General features: G+C 44.6%; 1 protein-coding gene across 1 annotated transcript; it reads left to right on the forward strand.

Annotated features, from left to right (window-relative positions):
• The first annotated feature begins 7523 nt into the window (after positions 1-7523).
• SMIM28 (small integral membrane protein 28) lies at positions 7524-11405 on the forward strand. Its single transcript, XM_023649448.1, has 2 exons — positions 7524-7634; positions 11043-11405. Exons 1-2 carry the CDS (start codon positions 7524-7526, stop codon positions 11403-11405), a joined length of 474 nt encoding a protein of 157 aa, XP_023505216.1.
• Positions 11406-11656: the final 251 nt, after the last annotated feature.

Genomic DNA, 11656 nt, shown 5'->3' on the forward strand with positions numbered 1-11656 from the left:
CAAAAAAAATGGCAAATGAAGGAAAATGTGGATAAATAAAATTTTTAGACAATCCAAAAGGTCCCTACAAGTAGTTTCCCCTGAAAAGGAATTTCCATAATTCTATCTGTAATCACAAACCCACCAAAGATTTTACTCTGTTAGTGTAAGTGTGTGTGTTGGGGCTGGGGAGTGTTTGCTTTGTTTAGTTTCTGTTCTTATTTGGGTAAACTCACATAAGTATTGACTGATGTCTACAAGGGAAAAAATACTGGGAATCTATCCTTTGTGACTTTTATGTAACTATTTCAAAAATGTATTGTTTGTTGAAGGAAGAGATTTTCTCTCAATTATCAGACTTCACAGGAAAATAGTGAAGATCTATTTGGAATTCATTTCTGTTTGATTTCAAATCATGAAATCAAACCCATCAAGCATTTTCCTATGATAATATTTCTAATCAGAAGGAGAAGACCTTATGTAGGGGCACTAGCCCATGTGCCCTGTAACAACCACATGTCCTTCTGGCCCCCTTCTGGCCAGGATACCAGGCATCTGGGATTTGTGAGGATGCAGGGCCTGGCCAGCGTGCGTCTCAGCTTACTCAGAGAACATCACGTCTTGAAGGAGCACAGAGCCCCTCCATGTGAGCTACCGTTCCAGGGGACGCTGGGCATACCAAGGACGGCCCCTCTTCGCAAGCACGCAGTCTCTGTCCCCGTGCCTATAAAAGCAACCCCCTCTCTGTTTGCCGGAGCAGTCACTCCGTCCAGCCAGCCGCCACTGGACACTCCCCGTAAGTAAGACCCAATAAACCTGTGTGTCTCGTACGCCGTCTCTGGGTCTTTTCTTTGGTCCTGTCCACAACCAGTCCCGCACTGGGCGTGTGGCCAGACACCTTAATATAAAGGAGGACGCCAAAGCGTGTTCTTAAATCAGAGCTGGTGGATGTTCTATTTATTCTTTTCTATGTCCAACATCAGCTCCTGCTTATTCATGAACTGTAATACACCTAACATACGCCGGTTATGTTATTTGTTCTGTTCCAAATTACTTGCTAAACTTCTCATTCCCAGGAGCATTTTGGATAATTTAATGATGTTGCTTAAGGGCATCTTGTTGGGAACATCTTTCGGGGGTTCTGATGAGCTCAGGTTCACTGGCAATGCAAGGCACAGGCCTGCTGACTCCAGTTTCCAGCAACCGTCGAGCTGGAGGAGTGGATCCTCCACAGAGATGGGCTGGGCACGTGTGGACTCAGTTCCCACAGCTCCCAGGATGACCCCAGGCCCCTCGGGGGCTCCAGAAAAATGCAATCAGGAGGGCCCTCTGGAGAGGTGGTCTCCCTGCAGCATTCAAGAGTAACTTGGATTCCAGAGAAAACGAGACGCCGGCATTTCCCCCTCCCCAGAGCACTCCAGCGCCTCATGGACGTCAGGCCCTGACGGGGTTTCGAGAACGTAATTTAAAAGGCAACTCTTTGTCTTCTATTGACAAAGAAAGGCTTTCAGACAATTTCCACAAGGAGCACAACACGTGAACTGATGAAGCGTGTGCGTGGCACAGAAGCAGACCAGGGGAGGTGGGTGGCCACGTGGGGCCGGTGGTGAGAGGCGAGTTGGGGCAGTGCCGAACCACAGACGATGCTGAGAAAGAACAGGAGTTCTAGGCAGGACTTTCCTGCGAGGCTTCGCATCAGCCGTTCGCATCTCCGAGTTTCACACCAAGGAGGAAGGCTGCTTCTGCTCCAGAAGGAGCCGCTGTCTTCCTCGTCTGCACGCCCCGCTCACGGCAAGGCGCTGTTCCATCCAGAGCCGGCTCCTGGAAGTGTGTAATCTCGGGAAGCCTGGGAAATTTTTTCCCCAAGGTCGTTTAAGACAAGCCTTAACTTCCTAATCTACCAAAATAGGAATAATTCTTATAACTTAGAATTGTTGTAAAAAAATAGATAATACAATAGATGACAATTTGGATATTAAATAAATAATGGAGTTCCTCCACCCCATCTAACCCGTTCTCTATAATATATTTGAATAAGGAAAACATGCGTAGACAAATTACACAAGGATTCTTATTCTAAATGTATCTACCTACTAGTTCCTGTTTTAAATTCAAGAGTATCAATTTGACTTCCAAACTTACATGATCATTACTCTGCTTTTAATATGCCTCGAGTTTCTCAGTTCCAGGTGTAGAAAACTAAGAGCCAGTGTTTGGAAACACCGAGTTCACAGCCAGAGAGCACCGCAAGCCTACAAGTTCAGGTGCTGCCCCCCAACTTTCCTGAAGAATGGAGATTTTAGAAAATATTCTTCCATTGTAGACAGAAATAAAAAAAATTGATTGAGGGAGACAGTGAAATGACCGGAAAAACGCACAGGGAAAATGCCTGGGGCGATGGAAACGTTTTCTGTCCTGTTTTAGGCAGACCACAGGAGCAAACAACACTGTCAAAATCACACAACTGACACGTAAGGCCTTCCACTCTATTTTATGTTCATTATTCGTTCATAACATTTTTGTGAATTCTTTCTTCAAGCCCCCAGTTCCATAACTGCTCATATTTTTCTAGTAAACTCCGTATCAATAATTTTATTTTTTATTGGCACACTTGCTTGGTTTAAAAACCGTTCTGGAGCTTCCTCTTTCAGTCCCTATTGTTAGTGGATTTAGTCAAACTGTTTGTGTCTCTTTTCTTCCAGATTATCAGGCCAAAGTCCAACAAAACCAAGGCCAGATCTGCTGAACTTTAGGTGACCCTGGGGCTCCTGGACCGGCTTTGGGCTGTGACTCGTCACAGCGCTGCCTGCCGACCTCTGATTTCAGCCATCCTAATCCAATAGACGCTTATTTAATTCTTGTAATAGCATCTTGAGAAAGTGCACTGACCAGTTTGCTAAAGCTCAAATGCATTTACTAGTTTAGAAATTAAATATGGAAAAAGACCCTACATTTTACCCACATCTTTAGTTCATTTCAATCTTCCCCGACCATCAGTTTTCAGGGACTTTTTCTCCATTGGTGGGCAGAAGATGCAACGTGCAACAACAAAACCAAACTCCCCATGTCCAGTGGTCTACAAACCAGTAGAACCAGAAAACCTCGACGTCTTGGCACTTCTTGAAATATAATAGCAAATTAACAATGTTGAGTTCAAGGGCATTAAGAAAAAACAGAGCAATCAAATGGGTGAAGACAAGCCAATTTAAAGAGATAAAGAGAAGTGAGAGAATTCAGTAGAACATGGAAAGACTCTCCTCTCCTCAGTTCTAAAATACTCAGAAGTTTAGAGGTAGTAGTCTGACTTTCAGACTGCCTGGGGTCCTGAGCAGAACGATCTTCGCCGAGAAGCCCGCGGGAACAATGTGCTCTGCCTGTCGGTGTGGGGAGAAACAACAAGGAGCATCCACAACGGAGGGCTCAGGAAAGACTCTCGGCTGCGGTCCACCAGGTGTGACTTCTGGAGCTGAAATACCGCAGCAGCTCGGCAAGCCGTTACCGCGAGTGCAGGCTGCTGGGTCCGAGGGCCGAGCACATCCCCGTGCGTCAGGAGTCACACACACCATTTCATGAGTTAACTAACTTATTTTTGCAATAGAATACAGCTGACTCAGATAAGTGCTATAACATTGAATAACTAATTCGCTGTGAGGATTCAGAGGAAATTCTGATTCATTTCCAATTTCAGTGGAGGGAAGGAAATTGCGGAATATTACAACAGGTGGCTTTCACGTGGGCCTTCAAAGATGGCAAATCTTGGAAACTTATGTCCTGTTTATATAACACATACTCATAAAAAAGTTACAAATGTTGATCAGCAAAAAGGAAAACCATAGTCCCATAAAAAACCTCGTAATCCCACTACTTAGAAAAAATGCCATTGTTAACACTGACTTTTTTTCTATATACAGAGGCACGTAAATTTGCAATAAACGTGCAGTTATCCAACAAGTTGCTCTTAATATGTGGTGAATGTCTACATCTTTCTGGTATTTATTCTCAGATTATAGTATCTCTTTCTATGTATATATCTTAACTTATTAACCTACTATCATTTGTGGATTTTATTTCCAGTTGTTTGTTATTATAGACATTTAAGATGTGTTAAAACATCTTTCAAAAACACATCTCTGCGAGTATTCGTCAGCGCGTTTCTGTGGGAGGAATTCCCAGAGGTAGGACTGCTGACGGCTGACGTCTCCTGATGCTCTCCGTTCCCCGTAAACCATTAACTCACTCTGCTTTTGTGTATGACGCTCTTGACTCTGCTCCTCTCCCCAGCGACTATGTCGTTTCTTTGATCCCTTTTCAAGCAAAGCAGCTCAGGAGTCGATTACTTTCACCACTGTGGGTCTCGTCCTCCTTTTCTCTCTTAAAAGTGCCCCATGGGCCCAGCCCACGGCCGAGTCGTTAAAGTTCTGTGCGCTCTGATTCAGCGGCCTGGGGTCTTCGGGTTCCGATCCCAGGCACGGACCTACACACCGCTCACCAAGCCACGCTGTGGAGGTATCCGACATATGAAAAATGGAGGAAGACTGGCATAGATATTCGCTCAGGGACAATCTTCCTCAAGCAAAAAAAAACAAAAAACGCCCCAATCAGGCTTTTCCCCAAACACTCCACTAAACTGTTCTTGTCCCAACAGGCAGAGACACCCCCTCCCCACTGTTTTGCTAAATCCATAGCTAATGTCATTCGTCTTACTTGACGGTACAGGAGCCTTTGAGATAGATGGTCATTCTCTCCTTCTAGAAATATCTTCTTCCCTTGGGTTCCAGGACACCCCACACTCCGGGCCTCTCTTCCACTTCACTGGCCACTCACTCTGTCCCCCTACGCCATCAATACTCATTTTCTTGGTGATCTCATTACGTCTATTGTCTGTGGTCTGGTCCTGACTCCCAAACCCCAAATCGAAATGTCCAAACTCACACAAATTGCAAACTTACCGTGTCCAAAACTCTGCTCCTGATCCTTACTCCTGCTTAAAAAGCCAAAGCAACCTGCCCGCATGGTCTCTCCCTGTCTGTGTGCATGACAGCAGTCATCCTTCCAGCTGCTCCAGCCTGAAAACGAGCCCCTCCTGATCTTTTCTGCATCTTGCACCACCTTGGGTTCTGCAGGAAGCCTTGTTGGCTCTGTCCTAAAATAGGTCCAGAACTTCATAACTTCCTCCGCTTCTCCCCTGCTCTTCTTCTCCCTGCACTTATCGCAGAGCCCCAGCTGGTCTCCCGGCTTTTGCCCTTAACCGCACACAGGGGCCTGAATGATCCTTGTAAACGGTCACTCCTCTGCTGCAAACTCTGGATGGCTCCTCCACTTCACTTAGAGGAAAAGCCAAAACTCCCACAATGCTCCACAAACCCCGCACCCTGTGCCACCTACTGCCTCCCACACGCCCTCTCTGACCTAAACTCCTACTTTTCTCCTGGCTTATTTTCCAGCCACCCTGACCCACCCGCCATCCAGAGCACTTGCCAGGCATGTGACCACCTCAGGGGCTTTGCACCAGCTGTACCCTTGGTCCACAGCGCTCTTCCCTCTGATGTCTGCATGGCTCACTCCCCTGCATCCTCCAGCTTTTTTTTTTTTTTTTTTTAAAGATTGCCACCTGAGCTAACAACTGTTGCCAATCTTTTTTTTTTTCCCTCCTGCTTTTTTTTTCTCCCCAAATCCCCCCAGTATATAGTTGTATATTTTTAGTTGTGGGTCCTTCTAGTTGTGGCATGTGGGACACCGCCTCAACGTGGCCTGATGAGCGGTGCCATGTCCGCACCCAGGATCTGAACCTCGAAACCCTGGCGAACCCTGGGCCCCCGAAGCAGAGCGGGTGAACTTAACCACTCGGCCACAGGGCCGGCCCCTCCTCCAGCTTTTTGCACAAACATCCCTTTCCCGCTGAGGTCCTAACTGACGTCCCCCTTTGAAAGTGTCCCCACCCTTCAGCATTTACTCTGTTCCCTCCCTGTGTTTTCTCCATAGCATTTTTCACCTTCTGATATATTGTATATTTTGTGTAGTTTGCTTGTTTCTCTTGGTCCCCAAAAACATATCCACAAAACCAGGAATTTTTGTCTGATTTATTCACTGCTGGAGGTGGATCATTGTTACAGATGCATGTTTAATGCTTTTGATCCAGACTTCCAATTTGCTTCTCAAGAAATGAAGGTATTTAAATGAGCAGACAGGTAGAGAAGGATGGTCCCTGCCGAGGACGTAGTGTTGACAGAGCCACTGACACGCGAGAAAGGGAAATGGAGCCCTGGAGGCCAGGGGCTTCCCGTGTGGGGATACAGGATGGATTTAAAACAGGACTCATCCATGGAACAAGGCAACATTGCAACTAAAGCACAAAGTCAGTGTACCCCACAATAAGAAATAAAAGGGTGCAATGATGAGCTCCACACTAAGACACTGACTGAGGCTGTGGGAAACAGTGAAAACTTGGACCAGAAATAAGAAGTTTGACAAAGTGCCAGATTTCCCTGGGGAGACCAGCTGTCTTTGGAAAGGTGATGAAAATTACGATCCTCCCAAGAAAATTGGTCTACAAAGTTTAGAGAGTGCAACAACCCTGCATCCTGTCCACAGACTGCCACGGGCCAGGGATGGAGAATCCTAAGGAAAAATCCCAGTTAAATATTATTTCAGCATCATGACGTTCACTTGAATGAAATGATGCTTAATAAGGACGTGAGTAGTTGCAATATTGAGTTGTAACATTTCCAGTAAATGTTTGAAGCTGAAGTTTACTCCACTGAAAGAAAGAATCCCACGGCCAGGGCTTAAATGTTAAATTCCCAATAAATGCGCAGAGTTAAACATCCCGAAGTTACCCCAGTAAACATTCAAATGGAAAGTTTCTCATTTTAAGCTTCATACAAATAATTTCATAAAGTTCACAAGATAATCAGGAGAAAGACTATTTCGGTACTGGTAATTCGATTTCTTGTTTCAATTGAAACCAGCAAACTTCCATCCAAATGATCGGCTCCATTGTCTCTCTGGCTTCTGTACAACTTTATCATTAGCATCCTTCTTCTAAATAATTCACTAAAACGTTATTAATGAGTCCTGCTTCTCTACCAGATGCCTCTTCTCTCTGAACCATAGAATCCAGAAACAATCAAAGGAAATTCAGCTTGAGTAGTTTCTCTTGCTCAGCTCTGTCTCTGGAGAGGGAGGTGGGAAGGGTCTTCTTTACATCTAAATACAAACAGCTCTGTTCACTGCGACCGTCCATCGCATGCGATGATGCAAACACAGACTCCACCGTCCGAGACCCGCTCCATATCTCATGTCTCAGGCCAATCCGTATGGTGATAACGGCCACAGCAACAAATCCAGAGATGCTGAATTTGAATAGTCGGTCCTGAGAGGTCTCTCTCGGTGGTGTCTTTCCCTGTGGCCTCTCATCAGAGCAGGAGTTTGCCAGCAGCCACCAGCCAAGCACGTCCAAGCTGGAGCCAGGCCAAGAACAGGCAGCACTGTGGAAATCCGGTCAGTGAGTGGACAGGCCGGGGGCGCCTCTGTTGGACAAAAACATGCGGCAGCTGCAGGGCAGCAGCTGGAGGAAGTTTGGGCATGCCGGCCGGGGGACATACGAATGGTTAACCAGCGAACCGAGCCTGCCTTTTCCGGAAACCCAGCTGCAGGTCTGTACCTAAGACTTATGCTTTTACTCCCCAAAGTAGCTTTCTCAGCTTTCAAACCAACAATGTCTATATTTTTAGGGTCTTAAAACCTAGTGGCAACATTTTGCATTATGGGTACAACAAAAATATGAATTCACTGATGGGCATTGCCTGAGGAAGTAATTTGAAAGTTGTATTCTTTTGACAATGATAAATTCAAGTAAAACTTGCCACAAATATATTCTAAGAACACCTGATATGTCAAATCTATCAAACAACATCTGAAGCTAGGAACCAACACATTTTCCTGCTTGGTTGTACAGCTCTGCTGTTGCTCAAGAAGCAGTGTCCACATATTCAAAAGCAAGACCCTCCCTGGGGTTCGGCTGTACGGGGACCCCTGCGTCTAAGTCAGGGGAGCAAGGGTCTCACGTCGCAGTGGCAGGGGTTCGAGAAGGTTTGTCTCTCACCAACATGTGCAGCTGCTCCTGGCTTTGTCTGGGAATCGCCAGAGAAGCTTCAGTCTGAGTCAGCTTTGAGGGAAAATATTTGTAGAAACCTAAGAACTCAGAATTAATTTTAGAATCACAAGGGAAATGAGAGATGCTGTTGCCCCACAAGAAAGATGGAAACAAACCTATTTTCTTCTTGTCTGGAAAAATAAGCTGGTGAGATTGGCATTTAAGTTCTTCAAAACTGCCTTTTACAAAAAATAATTATATACATATATAGAGATGATATATCCTTCAGCAGTTACACGTTTAACTGGATATTTCTTTAAAATATTCCCTGAGAAACAAACCCTTAAGTCAATACACACATCAGAGAAACAGTAAATGTTGAGAAACGACTTTGATGGAAGTGAACAAGTTAGAACATTTGACTAAAGACATCTTTCTTGCATTAAAAATTCCAGAACAATTTGAACCACTATGTCTTGAATCATTAAATGAGCAAATTAAGGACACCATTATAACTCTGTCCCATAGCCCCGTGCATCTCTTAACTGGAAAACAGGGAGAGTTCTTGATCTCCAGAAAGCACCCTAATCTTCTGTGTTAGACGAGTCTTCTAGCGCCACGCGATATTCAGACAAATTTAACCCGACAGAAAGAAGTGCCAGTTACAGGAGGGGCTGTGGCATCTCTCCTTTCACAAATCTCTGCAACTAACACTGAAAACACCTTAAGTGGCAAACTGTAGACAATAGGGTCTATTACGTAAAACCTTTTAAATGGAACATTAAGTATCTTTATATTCTATGCACATTGAATTTACGGGGTATAATAGAATATTTAAAATTTGATACCCACCACTGTTCAGAAACTATATTCATCCACGTTATTGATGGAGGAACATAAGCTATTGCAAAATGGTCCGCGGTGACCACGGTTGGAGGGTGGTTGTTGGTGATGCATCTAGAGGGAGAAAACAAACGTAGTTAAACTGCTTTTTGGCTCCCAGTTGATTTCTTAATAATTGTAGATTTATGTAGGAGTTTATCATCCTCATAGTTTTTGTAATCAAAGTCGCTTATTACATCACAACAGATTTTAAGTCAATAGTTCTGATAATAAACTAGATTATGTGTGAGAAAACAAAGAATCCACGGATTAGAAATATAACAATCACACACATAAAATATATTAATGTTGCTAAAATATTTTTCTGAAAATACATATTTATTAAAATATAAACCCAGTAATGCAGATTTTGTTACTGTATTTTCCAGCCTTTTCAGTAAATTTCTAGACTTCTTCTGGCTATCTTTAACATTTTATTTTCTAGTAAATGTGACCTTTTGTGTCCCTGAGATATAAATATATAAATACCTATTATTCACCAAGAGCTTTACACACGTTAATTCATTAAATTCTCATGCCAACCCTCTGAAAAAGATGTCATTTTCATTTCATAGAGAGAAAGCCCAGGCCTGGAGGGGCAAGTGAAAGGTCCAAGGTCACACAGGTTTTGGAAGGTTGTTCTGTAATTCAAAGAAAGAGCTTCAAACCCCAAAGACGACGCCCTGCTTCCCAAGAAAACCTTTAATTTTTATGCATTTTAAGCTAATGTCTTGACTTATATCTTACCAAGGACGAAATATCTGGCACTATAATTATTAAATAAACCACCTAATTTTGAGCCACAATAACACACACAGTTATAAATTCTTTAGGAAGTAAAAAAGATTATGCAAACAATGCCAGGTGAGCCAGTCTCTTAAGTAAAAGTCATGACCAGCAAAACATTTATTCTTTCCACCAAAATCAAGGTGAGAACCCCAGCTCTCATAGTTTTCTTATTATAAGTTTTATTTTACATCAGTAAAGAGCTTAATACTTTGTTTTAAACAATTATAAGGCTTTAATTTTTTCTTTTCCTCTGTAGTGGACACTGCCATCTACATTTGGTGCTGTGTGCTTTATAGCAGAGAAGCTTTTCAATACTTCATTTTTTTTTTTAAAGATTTTATTTTTCCTTTTTCTCCCAAAGCCCCCTGGTGCATAGTTGCATATTTTTAGTTGTGGGTCCTTCTACTTGTGGCATGCGGGATGCCACCTCAGCATGGCTTGATGAGCGGTGCCGTGTCTGCACCCAGGGTTCGAACCCGTGAAACCCTGGGCCACAGAAGCAGAGCACGCGAACTTAACCACTCGGCCACGGGGCTGGCCCCTTCGTTATTCCTTAGTAGCTTCATTCAAAGCCATATCTATGCAATTTGGAACAGTATTTATTTTTCCTGTTGCTTTTCTGCCTTGCTGTTGAAGCGTCACTTCGTGCCTGTTATATTATTTACTCCATCAGGAACCACCATTACCTTGTGAGCTAACACTATAAAATCAGTATCTTTTAGGTTGCTTAACAATTTACCTGCAATTTTTTTTCTTTAAAGAGTTCAAAATTTCCCATATTGATCCTACAAATTGCAAAAAAATATTGAAGGAATTTTAAGATCTCATTCACCAGAAGCGTCAGCTACCAACTCAGATTTAAGATTTTATGTGTCATATGAACACATACCAATGGCAGACTTCCTTCCAGAATTAAAGAACTTAAGTTCCGTAGGATCGTTTTGTGGCAATAAACCATCACTGGTCTACTGCTAAATAAAATAAGCACATAAATAGTAAGAGTTCTCATTCCAAGCATGAGTGGTGGGCTTCCACCTGTAACTTGTTCTAATATTTTTACTTGAGTGGAAATATCATAGGATACCATCAACATGTGCTTTTGACATTCTGAATTCATACTTCATGTAAATTCACTTCGTTTCACGTAGGCTCAAGCTCACTGGCATAAATGAATGATTGCAGTGATTTTTAGGTGAGTAACAATAAGAAGAAGAAAAGGTGAGGACAAAGATGGGCCTCAGAAAGGCAGGGGTCTGCTTTGCCCGTCTCCTAACTCAGTGTCCTTCCCTGACCCCAGGGCACCCAGAGGGGAAGTTCCGCCAGGGAAGACGTGGAGCCCTTCCTGTGCATCCTTCTTCCAGCCGCCGGCTTGCTCCTCCTGGCCTTTCTGCTGCTTCTCCTGCTCCGACGCTGCAGGGCCTCCCGGCCCCAGGGGCAGGCTTTCAGCATCGACCTCCCAGAGCACCCACCGGCCAGAGAGGAGGCTGACCTCCTGCCGGGCTCACCCTGGAGCAGCGAGCCTGGCTTCCCGGGCTCTGCCTTCTCGGAGGGTTTACCGCCCTCCTATGAGGAGGCCACCAGGAACCCCCCTGGGGAAGAGGCATGGGATGGGCTCCCTCAGCATGAAGAGGGCTCGCCTGGACCGGAGGAGCTCATATAAACACGCTTGGAGACCACTGCAGACGCAGCTCTCAGCCCCAACAGGCCCCATCCGAGAGGGGCGAGGGCGTGGGGGCCGGAGAAGCCGCTGTCCCCGGCTGACCCCTGGACGACCAGCCACGGGGCTGGGAGAGCTGGACCAACGTCGGTGGAGTCAACCTGTCTCGAGTTCATGAGGGAAACTCCCCCAGGTTGTTCTAAGGGGCCTGGGCTCTTCCAAAATGTACAGGCGCCTGGGAAAAACAGGAAAGA

Source organism: Equus caballus, chromosome 10, assembly GCF_041296265.1.
Source record: "Equus caballus isolate H_3958 breed thoroughbred chromosome 10, TB-T2T, whole genome shotgun sequence".
NCBI lineage: Eukaryota > Metazoa > Chordata > Mammalia > Perissodactyla > Equidae > Equus > Equus caballus.